Source organism: Vanellus vanellus (genome assembly GCF_965231255.1).
Source record: "Vanellus vanellus genome assembly, chromosome: 4".
NCBI lineage: Eukaryota > Metazoa > Chordata > Aves > Charadriiformes > Charadriidae > Vanellus > Vanellus vanellus.
Window position 1 is genome coordinate 23,276,307 of NC_138909.1, and position 19,909 is coordinate 23,296,215.

Consider the following 19,909-nt stretch of genomic DNA (forward strand, 5'->3'; position numbering starts at 1 on the left):
TGCCCAGAAGGTTCCTCATGGCTTAAAACCAGAGGTAGCTGCTGGGGTTATGAATTGTTTTGCAGCTCGACTCAGCAGCAGGGGTTGCTGTAAATTGATCAGATCTGTCTTTACCTATAGATTTTGCAGCTGTCATGAGGAATGCTGTCTTTGCTGCACAGCTGTGGGAGTGAAAGTGGCAGAAACACTGGCTGGGAGATGGATGTGTGGTCACGTAAGAAGAGGACAAGGAAGCATGGGTTCTTCTGGATGTGCCTTCATGCAGAAGCGATTTGGGGATTTTTGCAGGGATGGAGATGGCTTTACTTCATTCTGATGTGCCCTGAAATGCCATGTGAAGTAGCATTTCTGTACCCATTTTGTATTCCTTTCCAGTGGTGTGTTCCAAGGGCACGTGTTCTGCTGCTTGAAAACAGGAGTCATGAGAAAGGTCCCAGTCCGTGAGCCAGACTTGGATGCCGCAGCCCAATGGTGGGCTCCTTTGCTGGGAGCCTGGCCCGGGGTCAGCAAAACCTTGGTGCACACCAAAGGGCAGGATGGCTCAGCTGCTGCTTCCTCCTTCTTCCCCACCCTACATCAGTTGTGTCTTCCAGCTGCCTGTGAGCCTGCAGCACTGGAGCCATCCCATCCATCTACCTTTTATAATGTTTTGTCACTGCCAGGAACATGTATTATTATCATGTTGGTCTTTTGCTGGTCATCAGAAACTGCTGCCTCTCTCTGAGAGGTGAACTTGGAAAAAGCAGGCTGGGTTAGCAATGAGGTGAGCTGTGGTGTCTGTTACTTGAGATGTGTGTTGTTGAGTGGTCTCTAGGCTGTGTCTCCGTACCAGTCTTAATAGTGATGTTTCTTAAACTGTTTCGCTTCAAATTCTGGCCTGGTGAGGCCTCTTCTCACCAGCCTTAGGTCACCTAATTGTGCTTATTTTTGGTCTAACTCTTCTCAAAAGTGCTTCCCTCCCACCCCCAAGGTTATTTAGTAATTTGTTGGGAAGCTGAATCTTCAAAAGCCTCTCCCAGGAGATGATGTAAGCTATGCTTGTGCTGTTCATGGGCTCAGGCCATGGCACAATCCCATCAGATCTGTTAGATGGGCTTCCTGAAGGCAGAGCAGAATGGCACGTAATAAAAGGAAAGGGCCAGGTCCTCTGTGTCACCATATCAGCCCCATCAGTGTCCCTCTGGGAACCTCGGGCAATATGATCATTCAATTATTGTGGGTTTGCCTCATCTAAATTGTCCAAAAGAGATTTTAAGAGAAGAGAGCATTTATGTGAAGCAGGCAGAGCCTTGGCAGCTGGCTCTGTCCCCTAGACCTCTCAGGGTCCCTCTTAGCCCTATTTCCTATTTTCAGATTACTAAAAGCTGGACTGAAAACTGAACCTCACCCTTAATTCGTTTTCCATTTTGAAGTCAGCAAGATAAATAAGTGTTGTTTTACATAAAAACTAAGCCCTAGCAAAGTAGACAGATCTATTGAATTACCTCATAGCAAAATGAGTGTGTTTCATTGACACTTTTTTTTTTTTTTTTTAACTCTAGCAAGAATTATTATGGGGAAAATGCTGCATTGGCTATGAAATAGAGAGAGGGCACCACACGCTGACCGCTCCAATAATGTGAACCAGTAAATATTGTGCTAGAGCTCAAGGATCCTAATTTTTGCATATCTAATATATTAGAAGTTAAGCTGTTGCAAAAGCGCACAAAAGACTTCTCTGAACCTTCATAAATTCTTATGCTTTAAATTAGAAATAAAATAGTCTCTTTTTCATTAATGGTGAAAATGATAGGTCTTAGCAGTGCCTAATATTCAGGTCATTGCAAATAGTACCAAATTTCTACCTATTCACCGCATATATTTTATTGCTGTAATTTGTAGTTCTGCCAAGCAGAATAATATTTTTACTTCACTGAATATACCAGTGCAAGTTAAGGGTCTCAGATGTATTCCTTTAAATTGACAGTTCCAGCTAGGTCCCTGCTTTATATCAGTACTTATTCGTTAAAAAATAAGTGTAAAATAGAATGTCATCCTTCTTAGTCCCAGATTCAACCAGTGGGGAGCCAAATCCCCAAATCCATAAAGTGCTCTCTGTTCACACCTGGGCTCAGAGCACACATTTGTTGCAAGCTACTCTCACTTAATGCTTTTACCTGCGTGCTTGGTTAAGTAAATACACCCCAGCACCAACCTGTCAAGGGCCCGCTTCTGCGGCAGCCTCAGCTGGTGGCAGGCGGGCTTGCCGCAGCCTTGCCGAGAGCACTGCGGGGACTCCCACCTTCATTTCTGCTCCTTGGTCAGCTCTGCAAATATATGAGGGTTTTCTGCACTGTTTGGTAGGTAGTGATTAATGGGTGCTTGGTAAGGCAGGGAGACAAGTGAAACAGAGATGAGGAAGATGCTTCTGCACAGCAGAGGGAGATTTGCTCAGCTGGGGTTCGAGGACACCCTAACGTTCAGCAGAACCAGCACATTTAATGTTACCTTCTGGTCTGTACCTCTCCAGGACGCAGCTATACCTATCTGTCTTGCACTGCACAGGCGTGCAAACAATCTCTCCCATCTCCCCAGCACATATGGAGCATGAACTGGGGAAAAGGCATGGGAGCCTTTCGTGATTCAACAAGGCACGATCTTCTCTGAAACATCTGCCTCTCAGCTGAGATTTTGTTGACTGTTGTGATTTTGTTTGATCGTTGTGAGTACTGAGAGCCAGAGCAAAAGAGAAGATGAAATGAAGACTCCTAAGCAGTTTTGTGCGATACTTGCTTTAGAGGGCTGTAGATGGGATGTGAGTGTCAGACTACTGCAGAAGCATTTCTTTAGAGTGTTTTGGAAATGTGCCTCAAAGTGTAAGTTATGCCAGTACCTTTGCATTACACATGTAAGCCTGTATGTGTGTGACATGTGCTTGGGTTAATTATTTAAATCTTATAATGTTGGATATCACTCCTCTGCATGTAAGCGCACATATGCGCGCACACACACATACTGCATACTTGCGTTAATTACTTAAACCTAAAAATGCTAGAAGTTATGCCTTGATTCTTTTTTTTTCTTCTTCTTGTTTTTTTTTTTTTTTTTTAAATAGCAGATGTTGTTAAAATTTACAGCAGATTGTAAAATCTTGTTCCAAAGGACTAGTTCCTTCCGTTGCTCTTCACTTGCTCTCCAGAGTGGTTGAGGTAAAATCCCACCTCTCCAGCTACTTTGTAGGTGTTCCCCTAATTCAGAGAGAAGAAAACAATTGTGTTGGTTTGTTGTTTGGCTTTGTGGAAATCCTTTCCTGATTTTGATGGGCATTTCACTACAGCGTCCAGTTGCAGACACTTAAGAATAAGTACTATTGAGAGAGGCAATTGATGCAAAATCCTTCCTTACCGTTTTCCCACTAGCTAAAAAGAAGCGGTGTTTTACCTAACAAAGCATTATTAAAGGAAACTCAGCCATAGCAGCCAGTGTCAGCAATATGCCTTGCAATCAAACCAGAAATATGGTAGATACTCCAAGACATGAGATAACTGCCAAGGCTTATTGCAGAGCAAAGAGCTTTTCAAAAAATGTTTTCTCTGAAGAGCATCAGATTTCACTCACTTCTCACAGCACAGACATGCCTTGGCAATCATGATTAGCCTCATTTGGGCCTGTGGAATCCATTATTTTTAGCTAGTCTCATAGCTGGCAGGATGACAAAGAGTTTATTCCTCTTTGGAGAGAAATTGGACCAAAAAGACACAGAGCTTTAATTCAGCGTTCCCCCACCTAAGACATTTTTCCCTTCCTGCTTATTCCTTAAGGCAAGACACCTAATGTTTGCCTTGATGGCTCTGTCAGGCTCTTGACATCCTAAATTTATCTCATGCCTGGATGAGGACAAATCTTTAATGAACTTCAGGCTTTTGTTCCTTTTAAAGTCGGGCAAAGAGGGTTTACAATTCATCTGGCAAAGAAGATATAAAGAGCTATGCAAATAATAATTATTCCTAATTAACTACATTTGCCTAGTTGCCAAGTGATCTTTCTGTGCGTCTGACATCCCAGGAGGAGGAGGAAGTGGGGTGGTTATCCAAGGCCGTTTACCTGACCTGGTTACACGTGGGCTGAATGACCAAGGGGAGTAACGCCTAGACTCAAACTTTTGTACAAGAGCTCTCTGCAGTTAAATTTTACCAGGCAAGGTTATTTACCAGGCAGCTGTTTCATTGTGGGGTTTTTAACCATTCTGTCTGGCTGGCTCTCCATGCCTTGTCTCTGAGTGCTTCTGGGCTGAACTGGCAGCACTGGGAATTAGATGTAACATAGGTTCCTGTCCTGGAAAGCAGCACTCAACAGCCCTGGAGGATCAAACCAGCACCTCGTGGTTCACCTCTACGTGCACAGAAGCCTTTCTTGATGGAGGGGAGCAGCATCTTGGTACTCATTTTGTGCCCAGACCTTTTCCAGAGGGGTACCATTGAATAAACTTTCTTCAAAAATGCTCAGCTATCTTTTTTTTTTATTATTTTTAGACCTGGAGCTGTAAGTAATGCACAGTAATGCCTCTTTCCCCTTTTATAAAGGAGCTCACAGCCTGGATGAGGTTTAATTCATGCCTCCATTGGGGGGACTGGATCTCCAAATCTCGCTTGTCCTAGCCGCAGGGCTGTGTTGCAGAATACTGGTGTGTCCTGGTGGCTCTTCATCAGAAGCAGGAGCCAGCTACAGAAAAAGTGCTGCAGAGGGTCATCCCTGCAGTGCTTATCTCCCTTTCTGGATCTGCGCTTTCGTTTTTTTTTCTTTCTTTCTCTCCCTTTTTTTTTTTTTTTTTTTTTATTATGGGAGAGTGATGTCCAGGTGGCTGATTCTGCTGTAATTTAATGGCAGCTCACTCATCTGTTGTTTTGCTGGAAACAGTAAGAGGCCAACTGCCAAGGAAAGTTTGGCTGAATGACTTGTAGCCATAATTGAATTTCACACAGTACTTGTACAGTCCTTTTTTCCCCTCTCGTGCTAGCTCATCTTGCTGCTGCTTTTTAATTGATGAATTTAAAAGGAAAATTCTGGTGCACAACAAGTTGAGAGAGTGTCAGTGAGTTAAGAAGTTACTGCTGGTTTTTGTATAAACTGGACAACAGGGGGACATGCTGCTGGCCATACAGTCACAGCAGAAGTCTGCCTGCCTCATTTTTCTGCTTATGATGGTGGTGAGCAGTGGCCAGTGCTCGGACGAACACTTTGACTAGCATAAACAACCTTTTTGTTTCCCAAATTCAGGGATAAATTGTTTTTTCAGATAGCTTTATCTCTGGAATGATGCTCTAAACATAAAATCTCATCTACAGAAGAGATTTATAAACATTAAAAAATCAGATATTTGTTCTGAAGAAGACTTGAATATAACAATACTTGCTGCTGCTTTTTTTTCCAGAGCAGTATATTTCAGGAGTCATTATACTTTAAGTGAATTATCTTTACTTGAGAAAAAAATATTTACCTCTTGGAATAATACATTTGGAAGTGCAGCACAATCACATTCAGTATCTGCTGAAGCTGATGAAGTGTCTGCTTCTTCAGAGAAGCCAGTCACTGTGACTGCCACCTGGAATAATAAAAGAGGAGAACAGCAAAGGAAGAATATAAATTATTCACGGAATTTTGGGAAATCCAAATGTTTGCAAAACTGTTGAGAACCATCTTGCTGATCTCTGCTCTGCACAACAGCATCAGCTCTTGCAGGGATGGGCATGTGGCAGGGATTTTACTGTTTAACCCCAAAACTCAGAATCCCAAACTTTCATCGGCTTTCTGCAGGACTGATATTTTTTCCCCCCTTAATAAAATATTTAAACGCATAGTTTTTGTGCACTTTGGTACCTAAAATTAGGAAATGGGGTCATAATTTTCAAGCTCCTAGAAAATTGGCTTTGAGAGGACAGTGCTATGGAAAAGCGTTTGTTATTTCTCAGGTTTGGGGGAGAGTCCATGTGAGGGTTCGGGCCTCTGATGCCTGTCATTCGTTATATGAATGTCTAACAAAAAGATGGCTTCCTCCCAAAATAGCCTGAATTTTTATCTATAATACACAAGGTAATTTTGTAGGAAACTGTAACTGTTTTTCATCTCACTGAAACCTCTAATGGACAAGAGTTAATGTATATTAGTGGTTTCCTGGGTCCTGATGACTGTAAGTTACACTGACGGGTGTTTTAATATTAATAATCCTTAGTATTATTTTAGTGAACATCCATTAAATTTAGTTATTATGTATTAAAAAGCAGACTGAAAGCACTGACATTTTAAGGAAGCCCAAATTAATGGTTTGAAAGGTTTCACAAATTTATCAGACGAATGGAAATCTGAGGGAAAAAAAAATCCACTTAGGAAAAACGACAGCTTTGATTTCTGCAAATCTATAGATACCATATTTAAGGATCTAATTTAGGTTGTGGTTCATGCAAGCGTTTATGGATTATTGACGTTTCCAATCTCTGTACTTCACAGCGAAATTAATTAGGAGACAATAATTTTGGGAATATGTTACATGAAGCCATTGTAACGCAAGGTACTTGTAGAGCACCTTCGTTCGCTGATGCCTGGGTATTATATGCAAAATGTAATTTGGAAATGGAGCAAGAAAGATTTTTCTTCCCTTTTATTAAATAAAGGATTAGCACTTCATTTGCTGTAAAAGGCAAGCATTTCTCCTGTGCAATAAATCATATCTTTTTTCCCAGCCTTATGGAAGAGAGTACAATGTGCACACAAAGGTACACACAGTCAAGAATGAGGAAATACTCTGTTTACTAAAACCTTAAAGTTTCTTGGAAGAGTAAATAATGTTGCAGACTAAGTGGGTTCCACCATTATAATCATTTAAACCTAAACAAACTTTAAGACTTAGCTTGCAGAATAGTTTTGGTCTGGTGCAGAACTGCTATGGAGAGGCTCAAAGTTGTGTGTGGTTCTTTCATAACAGAAATTGGCAGTGGCAAGAAAGTTAATCCATGGCAATATAATTGATAAGAATAATTTCTTCATTTGTCTGGCTGGAGGATGAAAGTCTAAGTGATCTACATTCAAATGTCAGGTTGCTCTTGGACTGCAAAGCCAGGTAATGTTAATGGGGTCTGTTCCCCATTTAAATGCATGTAAACGCATGCCATTGGCACAAGTGAAGATCCCCCAGATAAAGCAGTAGCGGGGCACGAAGCGCAATCTGTTATGTATTTATTTATTTATTGTACTTTGCCAAAGGAAGCTGACATTGTTCTTGCTCTGAAAAGGAAGGGAAATGATTTCTAGAAAACCTGTCATGTTGAAGAGAAAAAAAGTATTAAAAATTCTAGTAAAGTGAGATTAGGCAAGAAAAATAGGAAGATAGCAACAGTATGTATTTGCAAAGTAGTCTAAGAAAACCTAATTCTTCCATTCTGTGTGCTTGCTCCTGAGACAAGACCCAAGAGGGCTTCCCCTGTTGCATGTTAAAACTTTTCACATTAAAAGCTCATAAAATGAGTGCTTCACTGGGGCTAATGGGACTGGAGCTAAATTCTGGCTTGGGGACAGCGTGATGTGAAGGATGGGGACGGAGGCTGGTCACCATGTCTTCTGTAGAGAGGACAGTTGCGATGAGGGTACTGTGACCAAAGATCACAGTATTGCTGTTGCTTTTCCTTTACCTAGAGGCAAAACATCATCTGATCTTTCTGCTGGCTACAGCTTGCTGCAGTGGATGGTGACTGTGTTTCCATTATTTGGGTGTTTGAGGTCCAGTGACAACTCACCTGTGTGACAGTGAGACCCCAGGCTTTCCTAGAAGGAGTGGGTGGGTGAGAGAAATGGTGGCATGTGCTTTGGTTTGCCTCTGTGCTGCACTGAGTGAGGACCGAGCTTGGCTATGTGGTCTCTTGTCATTTTAATTATGTCAGGAGAAGAAAATGAAGCAGAGATGGGTACTTCTGCAGCTTTTTGAACTTTAGGTTGCCAAAACAGCTTGTGTCATATAAGTGCTGAGCTAGCTCTCTAATGTTCATCTGGCAAACTGTACGTGGGAGTTTGAGTGTGTTTTAAGTACAAATTAATAAGATTATTTTCATTATTTCATTCCCTGGATTTAGATATATTTATTTTAGGTCTGCTGCTGCAGAGTTCAGCTTCCCTCCACTGTGCTTCCCCATCGGGATCTGTCTATGTACCACCTGCGCTTTCTGACCGTAGAGCACCATGGGTTTGAAATGCATACAGAAGTGGTCCTCTTCAGCCTTGCTGGCTGGATGCTGGGATGGGGAACCAGAGGGACAAGAGAGAAGTTGATGACCCTCCTGCAGTATCTATGCCCCACTCTCATGTTGTCTCTGATCTGTCAACTGCTGCGTTTCCCTTGGGGGCCTCAACCACTTTCTTAAATTTTAGATGTTGGGAAGAGAAAGTGCTCAAGATCTTATGTGCCTTATTACTTTTAGTGTGACTGGGAATACATCCTACCCAACAGCAGATTTTCCTACACCCCAGAGGACAGAGTTTCTCTAGAACTGACTACAGGGTCCTGTCATCAACGATCCGCTAAGCTGGATGTGCTGTGAAGCTGATGCTGCCCTCACCTGTGTACTGCCTAGTTGCCTAGACTGCTGCCTTCTATCGTGATAACTAAAAGGAAGTCTGTTACTGACATGTGCTTTGGTACCCTGAATTTTGAACATGTCTTGTGTTTACTTTAATCTTCTTTTAGTAGAGGAACATCGAGACTCCAGCACCCAGCTATGTCTTCAAAAAAGAAGAGCACCTTCATCTCTGAGCAGGCTCTACATGGGCACACTTTGGGGTGCCTTCCTAGGTTTGCAGCTTCCCAAACACGTTCCTGTTCAATCTATAACCCACAGATGGTGTGTGTGTGTTGGGGAGAAACGTGTAAATTGGGAGATCTCTCTATGGGTGTTGTAGGAAAGTCCTCAAGTCAAAAGTTGAGACAGTTGTGGGTGCTTTGCTGTTGGCAGAACACTGGCCAAGGAGCTTGGAATCTAGGGATTAAAGAAAGAAAAGGCTATAGATCCCAGACCATCCTCATATGAGGAGCCCTGGCACAAGGCACGTTCCAGACTTCGTTTTATCATTAGCGCAATGCTCAAGTCCAGTGCAAGAGGGCTCAGGGCCACGTGGTGAGTCAGCTGATGGTCACTGTCTTCCGCCATGGGTCATCTATCAGGGTAGGGCACAAGGACAGTGCTGTGCCTTCTGGGAATGTTTCTCCCTAGTTGGTTGCGTACAACCTAGTTGGTTGCGTACAGCCATGACCGCTTTTCAGCTACACCTCCCCGTGCATGTGGTCAAGCTGCTTGGTGGAGGCAAGATGCAGCGGTTAGCCACATCTGGCACGAAGTACCATAGCTGAGATGCTGCATAGCTGAGATGTTGCATCTTGTGGTACTAAGGCCAGCCTCAAAAACCTGTTTTCTTAGTCCTATTTTCTCATTAACTATATGTTTAACACTGAGTCTCTATATGTTTAACACTGAGTCTCTATATTAAATCAATTTGACCTGTGAAGGACGGGAACAGGGAATAGACATCACTTATTCTGCTATCAAACATCTGTCCTGAAAAAAAAAAAAAAAAACAGCTGGCAAAGTACAGGGCACAACTTTTTATTTACTTTTGCAATTGACTTTTAACATCCCCCCTACTCAGATCGGTTTTTTCCAGTTTTGTGCTCCTGTTGTGTTTGAAGCAGTGCCAGGGTGAAAGCTCTCTACAGGACTCTGCCACTGCATGCTTGCGACTTAGACAGTTGAGTGCAACTCAACGTGGTGGTAAGAAAATGAGCAGTTAATGTTGTTCAAGTGTTAATTGTGCCAGAAATTAAGAGTGTATTTTCAGATCCTCAACCCAGCAGTACTGAGTATTTAATTAATTTGTTTGTGCGATTTCTATGAATGGGTGGCAGGAATCTGCCTCATTGCTCAGCTCCAGGCACAGCGGGGGCAGGCTGTAGCGGCTGATAATCGCCTGTAGGCATCGGTTTTCTTGCCGTCCGCAGAAACAGCAGGTATGTGGAAAGTCTTGTTTGCCCCTCAGACCTGGCAAGTGGTTCTTGATTTTCCTTTGGGCCTCTGTCACTGTTGAAGCCAATGGCACTGGTCTGCAACTGGTGTGGGAAATCAAGGTGAAATACCCTTGTTCTGCTCCAATGCAGCAATAGCAGGAGCGGAAGATCTCACTGTAAGAGAAATAGCTGTGTATGTGTGCTTCTCCTGTAGATTGGAGCGTGTCCAAAGAATGGCAATGAAGCTGGTGAGGAGTCTAGAGCACAAGTCTTATGAGGAGCAGCCGAGGGAACTGGGGTTGTTTAGCCTGGAGAAAAGGAGGCTGAGGGGAGACTTATTGCTCTCTACAACTACCTGAAAGGAGGTTGTATCGAGGTGGGAGTCAGTCTCTTCTCCCAGATAACAAGTGATAGGACAAGAAGAAACGTCCTCAAGTTGCACCAGGGTAGGTTTAGATTGAATATTAGGAAAAATTTCTTCACAGAAGGGGTTGTCAAGCGTTGGAACAGGCTGCCCAGGGAACTGGTTGAGTCGCCATCCCTGGAAGTATTTAAAAGATGTGTAGATGTGGTGCTGAGGGACATCTATGATTAATGGCTGGACTTGATGATCTTAAATGTCTTTTCCAACATAAATGATTCTACGATTCCATGATCCCTGTAGGAAGGTAAGGTGCCTCTGTGCTATAAGCGGTATTTAAATTTTGTGGACTTGCACAGGCATTGCAGAGATGTAAAATCGTCGGTAGCTGGGCAAAATTTTAACAATTCTTCCAATATTTTATGAAGAGAGTTTTCAGTGCAGTGATATGTTGCATAATTGAAGAGATAATCAGACCCTCATTAGACCCTTCCTTTTAATATTGCTCAATGAGCTAAATCCTCCAAGCTTCCCATGCAACCAGTTCGAATAATATGACGTCCCAATATAAGCTGAGTAATTATTGAAATTCAGAAGCATTAAGTCTTAAATTAGCAGGAGGAAAATACGTATTTGGGATGCATACAATGGAAAGCACCATGCAGGAAGTCACCAAAACACATACCATGTCTGGAATTATAAGAGACCTGGATATGGCACTGACTGCTAATAACACATATGAGCTGTTCGGATTAAGGGTAATCAGTGCTTCAGGTCACTCAACTCAGCTGGTCACAAATATCGTATCTTTTGCAGAAGCTTCTCTCTTCCTGCTTTACGCTTTACAGTGTTTACACTGTTGTTCAAGTGCATTACAAAAGCTTTTGCTTGTTTGGAAACGTAAATTATTACCTTCTATGCTGCCAGAGTTATAGTATACCACCAGCCAGAAGAATCAGTGTGAAGCCGTACATGTAGGGGGCTGTCATGTTGCTTTCTTGATTTTGCCAGGTACATTTAATGTTTTCCTGAATACGTTACTTAACTGTGGCCAGTCACATCCTGGGACAGGGAGAGCAATTGCTGTGCAGGTTTCTCCAGTTGCTGGGTTTGGTGCCTTTTAATCTTACTGGCTCTTTCCCTTGAAAACTCAGGCGCTTGCACTGAAATGCGTCGTCTCTGCTCCCTAGAGCCCTGACAGCCACATGGTGAAAACATTTGCCTTTAAGCTTAACCTGTTATGAAGTAGAAAGGAGCCTGAATCAAAGCCCAGGTAAAAAAGGCTGTTTAAGTTTGGAAACATTCATTTTGGGAGCTGCAGTTGGCTCCAGATGTACACCTCCCCGCACTGCAAAGTGCAGATCCGCATGTCTAGCCAATGCATTTGCAGTCTTACCCTGAAATCATTCTTCCATTAAGCCTGCAGTTTCCCATCCAAATGAATGAGACTTTTGAATGAAAAGGGGTTTGCAGTCCCAGTACCAGAGGACAGTCATTTGGCAAATGTCTCAGTCTGGAAGGGGCCAGAGTGAACTCTGGGCAAGCAAAAACAAAGCGCGCGTGCATACCTTTGCATTCCTGTCTCGCTTCTCTGAACAGAGATCTCTCAGCTGTCAAAACCATACTGTTTTTCTGGCAAGTTCTCACTTCTCCCTCAGTGCTATTTTGTGGGGCCTGTCTTCTACACCTTCAGGGAAGAGGCCCTGCAGAACCAGCAAACCCCAAGGCTGGGGGTGCAGAAGCTGTTTGGGGCCCCACCATGCTGGAAGAAGAAGGGGCCTGTGCCATGACCGCAGGGGTCTTTGGATGAGGGCCCCCAAAGCCTCTTGTGGGAGGTTGTTAGCTATGGAAACTGGTACTGAGTGTTTAGCAATTAAGTGCACTGCATTTTTTTATTCTGACTGCAAGGGGCTTTGTCTGAAGGGATGCAGCCTCTTCAGCAGTGTTATTATGCATGGTGAATAATTCAATAAAAATATCCACCAAGTTCTGGGGTTGGGCCTTTTAAATAGTGCTTAGATATTTTTAACTTGTTAACACTGTAAGTCTTTGAGATCTTATAAATCATATAATTATCATAATATTTTGAATGTTTTTTTCCAAGTCCTACTAAAGCTTGTTTCTCCAAGACATAGGACAGGACTCTGCAAACATCCGCTGATGAGCTTCATTGGACTCTCCTAAGTTCTGTATTCATGTTACAAGGGAATATTCCTCTGCTTAAAGCAGGGATCTCTGTTTTACAGGATTTTGGCGAAATATATGAAGATGTATATTCTGTAAAGTTTCTCCCTGGAGTTTTTATTCTATACATTAATCTGTATCAGTCATATTTCAGTTTATGGGTGTTTCATTTTCCTCTATGAAACTAGTCCAAGGCTGCTGCTGACAAGGTATCTCAAATAGTTCAGGGAGCTTGGTATGTCCCAAGTGTTGGGCTTTTTTTTTCTTCTTGAAGAGTTTTGTAAACTTAAAATTTATCTGTATTTTTTCAGCCTGTCTGCATATTATATCAGAGGAAAGGTTTTATATATATACATATAATATGTTCACATACTGAAGTAAATTAATAAAGCTTCCTTTTCATATGAAAGAGGTAAAGAAAACTACCTGGCCAATACAGTACCATTAATCTATTCTCTTTTCTCCTTTCTCTCTTTACCTCTCTCTCTACAATAGAAGTGGAACAAAAAGGTAATTAAATACCTTTCAAATTATATATATTTATTACTTATGTATAGGCTAAGTTATTTAACAGTTTAACGTTTTAGTTGAAATACTTTGTCATTAATTCTCACTACTTTTTTGTTAAAATTTATTTAGTATCTCTGCTGCTCAACTTCACCAGCTAACTCATTTTTGCTGAAAAGTTTTCAGTAGTGCCATTTTTTTTCATTAAATTTCTATTCAAAGATTTAGATACCTTCTCCTGCCTCAAAGAATTTGGAAAGTGTGCATGCATACGTATGTGCATAAGTACATCTAATTATACCATAAAAGCCTCTTGGAAACAGCACCCCTTTATCAGCAACTCTGGGTGGTTACTTAGACTCCAATAGAGCAATATACTTTTATACAAGTTACTAAATCTGATATTCCTCCTGTCTTGCTCTCCAGAGGATATTAACAATTTCTGTATTTCCAAAAATAATTGGTTTTGCTCCAAGCAGGGAGCGCGAACATGGGATCCCCTCTGCCAGCCCCTCACTACCAGAAGCGTGTGATGGGATACTTCTTCACACCTCCTGGCTGTCCCCCCCATTGTCACAATTGCTGTACTACTCATGCTCACGGAGATCAGCATTACAAATAAGCAATAAATATTCTCTCCCCTAAGTGTGTGTAGTGCCTCCAGGTCAGGACGCTACTGGGGATGACGAGGACCAAGCGAAGCAATTTTGCTCCTCAGCATCCCTCCTTTTGTCTCCCTGTCCAGCCAGCTGGGCTCTTGGCATTGGCGTTCCCATATTGCCAAGGTCAGCCAGGAACCAGCCGAGCCTCCTCCCAGGTGCTGGGCATATCCTGGCCCCTCTCAGCCCCCCCCGAAGTCTGAGCAGCAAAGCACCCCAGTTAGTCAAACCGCTCCTCTATGCTCCTCTCATGTAACAATAGAAGGTATATGTTTTTAAGTTTGAATTACTACTATGTTTAACAGGACATTTTTTAACTGATTAAAATCTAGACCTTGGGTTCCTCTCCAGTGAACTTTATTCTTTTCCTTCCTTCTTTCCTTTCTTCCTTCCTTCCTTCCTTGTCTTTTCCTTTCAGCATCCATACGTCATTTGTTTTTAATTGTGTGGACTGCATGTTTCGTGTGTCCTGTAGCAGCTTTGAAAGCCTCATTTCTAGTTATACTACAGATCTGTAGATGAGTGTTCCCCCCCGCTCCCTTTGCTTTAAACGCTCTTCTGAGTTGCTAAGGGATTCGCCTCTGCTTTGCTGTTGGTACCCTTTAAATATTTAATATTGCTTGGGCTGTAGGGGTGGGAATTCTTTTCTCTTATTTCCGTTTCTAGGCCACTCTTCTGTGGGCTGTTCAAATAAATATGTGGATCAATCCCCCGGGAGTTTACCCCTTCACCTAGTAGGTACAGATTCACTGCAGAGTATAATCTGGAAATACAAACCCAGAAATCCTCTGGGGGCACATATTCATTTCGGAGTTTACAAAGGCGAGTGGTCCAAGTAAGTACACCTGTAAAAATAGATTTGAAAAGCAATAAGAAAATGAGCCGTAGTTGATAGAAAAAGCAGGAAAAATTAGTTTGGTGGAGCAAATGTAGAGATATGGCCGTCAGGAAGGTTAGTCTCCAACTACAAGGCATTGCTCTTGGGTCTCCTCTGATCTTGAGTGTCCTCTGCTCCAGAACTAGGAGCTGGTGAGATGTTTAGGCAAACCACCCCAGGACTCTCATTAACTTTGTTTTTTTGTTTTAAATTCTTTTCCCCTCCAACAGTTTTTCTTTGCCCTGGACTGCTGAAAGGAGTATACCAGAGTGAACACTTATTCGAATCTGACCACCAGTCTGGTGCCTGGTGCAAGGACCCTCTGCAGGCATCCGACAAGATATACTACATGCCCTGGACGCCGTACCGGACAGACACACTGACGGAGTACTCCTCCAAGGATGACTTCATTGCTGGGAGGCCAACCACGACCTACAAACTCCCACACCGGGTGGACGGCACAGGGTTCGTGGTATACGATGGGGCTTTGTTCTTCAACAAGGAACGAACCAGGAACATAGTCAAGTTTGACTTGCGGACAAGGATAAAGAGCGGGGAGGCTATCATAGCTAATGCAAATTACCATGACACCTCTCCATACCGCTGGGGAGGCAAGTCTGACATAGACCTGGCTGTGGATGAGAACGGGCTGTGGGTAATCTATGCAACAGAACAAAATAATGGCAAAATAGTTATCAGCCAGTTAAACCCTTACACTTTAAGGATTGAAGGGACGTGGGATACTGCCTATGACAAGAGGTCAGCTTCTAATGCCTTCATGATCTGTGGGATTTTATATGTGGTGAAGTCTGTGTATGAAGATGATGACAATGAAGCCACAGGGAATAAAATAGACTACATATATAACACTGACCAAAGCAAGGATAGCATGGTGGATGTACCCTTTCCAAACTCCTACCAGTACATTGCTGCTGTGGATTATAATCCCCGGGACAACCTCCTTTATGTATGGAACAACTATCATGTTGTGAAATATTCCTTGGATTTTGGCCCACTGGACAGCAGAGCAGGTAAGCGTTTTAATACAAGCCAAAATCTGAGTCGGGCTTTCTATTTTCCTTGCAAATAGGGCATAAAATTGAAGTACAATCCTGTTTTACTGATCTGCCAGTGTTTCTGTAAATTAAGCCCTACCACAAGGTCTGTGATGGATATTAAGACATTAATACATGCAGAATGTTGGGTTTTTTTTTTAAAATCTTAGTTTGAAACGAAATAGAGAAAGGAGTGTGCTACCTGTAACTAACCTGAAACAGTCTCCAAATGTCCATGCTCTTGTTCACATCACAGAGAGAGCACTCTTTTCTCCTTAATTGAATTTTCCTCTGTACATCAGATCATCTTCACTTCTGCAGGAATTTTGGCAAAACAAAGCGTGGAAGATGCTGTCGCTGCAAACAGATGGGGGAAAACTGCCAGCCAGTTTAAATTACTTTGTTCCATTAAGGTGGGGGAGTTTGGGCTGTTTAGGGAAGCTGCCGCTAATTGCATACATGAGCATGCACCCAAAAGTGTGTGTCTAGAGTCAGGAGGGGAATTGACAACAAAATCCTCAGAAATGTTGGTTTCTTTTCTTTAAAGTTACTCTTTATTTTTAAAGCATGATTTACTATACTTTCTCTAAGAGAAGAGCATCTGGCCCCCAGAGGATTCCCAGCTTTTCCACCTTTTTTCATGTTAGAAATTATGCCGGTAATTACTTACTTGGGTTATATTCCCTTAACTTGGGTTATATTCCCTTAACTTTACCAACTTATTCATTTTGCGAGTATTATGTTCACAGTTGCCACTTTATTAGTAACATGACTTAGTCTAGATTGTGGTCAAACTTATATGACGGCGCAAGAATTTCCAAAGAGCGTTTGCTCAATTGTCATCGTTATCAGGTAGTTCCTGTGGTGGACTGTATACTTCAGAAAGGCTGGAAAAGCAAGAGGAAAGGCAGAGTTGACATAATTTGGACAGCAAAGTATTTGATTCGTAACATGGCAATTCCCAAAACACTCTGTTTTGTTAATTAGAAACTCAAGACTGGATGAGTAGATTCAGGGCTTCATACTGCAAAAGAGAAGTCAAGAGGTTTCTGTTGCTGAGCTTTTCCTTTTTCTGTGAGCAGCCTGTTATCCATGTAAAAAATGTCTCAAGAGGTGCTGAAAGAAACTGTGGATATGAAAATCTGGGGAGGGGTGGAACAAAAGTAGTAAAACGGCAGTGAATTTCTCATTTTTATACAAAAACACAAGAGGAGAAGGAAATCTTGAAGAGGCAGATGAACAAAAGCAAGTGCCTGTTAAGAGAGGAGCGGGGATGTTTTCAATGATGTTGACCTCTGCAAGATCTCAGATGAGCAAAAAGTGAGGTAATACTTTTCATTCTCCCAACTTAATGATGAGCAGGTACTTTCTGAGTGGTGGAGTGAAGCAGAGCAATTTGTGAGCTATTGGTTATCCCCAAGGAGTGAAAATCAATTGCATCCCTTCTATTTCACAGAGTTTCTCTCCTTTTCAGTGAATTATTTCCAGGTATTACAGCAGACTCTCTGCTGCTGCTTTTTCACATGGTGACTGTTGTCAATAATAGCATCTTTAATAAAAAAAAAAAAAAAAAAAAAAAGGCCCACATCAGTGAAAAACCTAATTTTTTTACTTTCCTGTAAACAAAGAAATGGGTTCTCCCCTTTTCCCAGTCTAAGCTGGTGAGATGGGAGAGCAAGTTAAAACCTTGCAGACGGCTGAAAGAGGTGCAAGGATTTGATTTGTCCTTGTGTCACTGTGGTTTGAAGCCCCTTTAATTTCACTTATGTTTGTATGAGAATTTAAAACCTCCCAGTGCCTCGGATGGAAAGCTGAAGTAGTTTTTGGCTTTGGGTGGCGGACATGAGAAGGTTAATACGGTGTCAGGGAGTCTGGTGAGCCTTCTCCGACGTTCCTTTTTTGATAGCTTTGTAATGTGGGCACAAAGCTGAATTATATATGCGTTTCTCCTCTCTGAAAATTGCCGTGATTTCCTTTTTGGCAAAAATGCATAAGGATCCCATTACCTCACTATTTTATGGGTTAAGAGGACTTTTGAGAGGACCGATCTGACAGCAAGTGAAATTCTTGATGAGACAGCTCGAATGGGCCAAGGCATTTCAAAGTGAAGAAAAATACCATTACAAAGGGAGTTTACTGCTCCATTACCTGCACAGCCTGATTAGTGGAAATGTTATTTTACGAGTCAGTCAAACAGAAGCACTGATTTTGAATTGAGTAGGTGTGCAAACACCTGCTTGACGCCAGTTTTTTTGCAGAGAGGAGCCAGAAGACCAGGTCTGCGTGACTCTTTCTTTTCCAAGTTCAGTACAACACATTTTATGCTTAGCACCAAATTTTATGCTTCGTTGCTTTATATATATTAATAAATACATGGTTGGCTTAAACCCAGCTCCTCCACCAAAGAGCAGACCAGGAACTGATAGAACACTAGGAAAGCAGTGAAGACCCAGGGTATTTTTATTTGGTTATTTAGTTGTGCTTTTTTTACAGAGGGGATTGCGGATATGTGTTCCCCTTCTTCTCTTCCAAAATCACCAGTGTTTCTCTGTTTAGAGCAAGACAATGTTCAATACAGCCATTTTCCAGAGGGTTACAGTTTGAGTAGCAAAATATGTAAACAATATCTGCTTAATTAGAAAATAAAAGAAAGATTGTAAAATTGATGGGTCGAACAAATTGGTTGTTAAAAAACAATTAAGGGTGAAGTTTTAGGAGAAGAGCTCTTAAAACCAAAAATTGATCATAACAAGAAAAGTGATATATTTAACTACCTAAATAGCCAGTAACATATTTGAAATCTCTGGTATCATACATTTCAAGGACATCTAAAATAAAAAACAGATGCTGGGGGCTCCAGTTCACTTAGAATCAAACATTTTCAGTCTTTTCCCAAACCATCCAGAGAAATGGGAGGAGGCAGGAGTCGCTTAGCTTATAGAAAAGTCAGGGATCACATCCTCTCACTCTTCACAGTGATTAAACATTTTCTGTGAGTTTTAATTAAATGTCTGTTTGTGCATGTAGGTTTGGAACATCTTAACTGGTTTGGAGATCTTCACTGTTGCAGAGCTTCTCTCATCTGCTGTTTAAAAAAAATGGGCTTTTAGTCCTTGGAGTAAATGAGTGTCAAAACCGGGAGTTTCTGTGCTCACCTTCTGTCGCAGCTAAAGGTACCAGGGAAGACAAAATACTCTGAAGTCTTAAGTGAGGCACAAAGCTGGATTCAACTGATCTAGAAGCAATTCAGGGCTCTTAATTGAATTAAAACCAATTGTTCATTTTTCTCAGAAATGGAAAAAGCTGCGTTTTAAGAATTTACCCTGCTCATTTTTTTCTTTTTTTTTTTTCCTTTTGTCTGGGGTTCTTTCTTTTCATTTATCCCAAAAGTGGTTTTGAAAGCAAACACTCCTCACTGCCTGCAAATCCCAGGAAACCTGTCATTAATGTCTACCTTCAAGAATATACCTAAAGCCTTTGAAGCGTATTTTCTTTGAGCTGTTTGGCCTTAAAATGAGGTTTTGGAGGAACATAGAATCATTGAATCATAGAATGGTTAGAGTTGGAAGGGACCTTAAAGATCATCTAGTTCCAACCCCCCTGCCATGGGCAGGGACTCCTCCCACTAGACCAGGTTGCTCAAAGCCCCATCCAGCCTGGTCTTGAACACTTCCAGCAATGGGGCCTCAACAGTTTCTCTGGGCAACCTGTTCCAGTGCCTCACTACCCTCATAGTGAAAAATCTCTTCCTGATATCTAGTCTAAATCCACCCTCTTGCAGTTTGAAGCCATTCCCCCTCGTCCTATCGCTATATGTCCCTCTCCAGCTTTCTTGTAGGCCCCCTGGATACTGGAAGGCTGCTATAAGGTCTCCCCGGACCCTTCTCTTCTCCAGGCTGAACAACCTCTACTCTCTCAGCCTTTTTTCATAGGAGAGGTGCTCTGATCATCTTTGTGGCCCTCCTCTGAACCCTCTCCAACGGGTCCATGATGTGTTCTCCATAAATGCTTCTGAACTTTTGGGTTATTTCTTTGTAGCTTTTTTTGAGTTTGCTAATTTGAAGTGATAGTGAGAATAGCTCTGCAACTCTAGCAGTGTTTTCCATCGTGTTCTTCAAGAAGTTGAACCCCGAAAAGTATTCAGGTTGTTATTTTTTTTATGTCCCCCACTAGACACGTGCAGAGAGGGAAATGAAAGGCTGTATCAACAGAATGAAAAAATTTCCACAACCTAATCAGTCTTAA

General features: G+C 42.1%; 1 protein-coding gene across 17 annotated transcripts in view; it reads left to right on the forward strand.

Annotated features, from left to right (window-relative positions):
* Positions 1-19,909, forward strand: part of ADGRL3 (adhesion G protein-coupled receptor L3) — a gene marked incomplete at its 5' end in the record, with an annotated part of 336,607 nt that overhangs the window by 139,709 nt on the left and 176,989 nt on the right. For 13 of the 17 annotated variants that reach the window (XM_082482753.1, XM_082482751.1, XM_082482754.1 and 10 more), the window contains 2 exons: positions 13,062-13,076; positions 14,840-15,640. In XM_082482753.1, coding sequence (XP_082338879.1) covers positions 13,062-13,076; positions 14,840-15,640 — 816 coding nt within the window. The remainder of the gene's footprint in view (positions 1-13,061; positions 13,077-14,839; positions 15,641-19,909) is intronic. The other 4 variants (XM_082482750.1, XM_082482743.1, XM_082482752.1 and 1 more) reach the window with 1 other exon arrangement.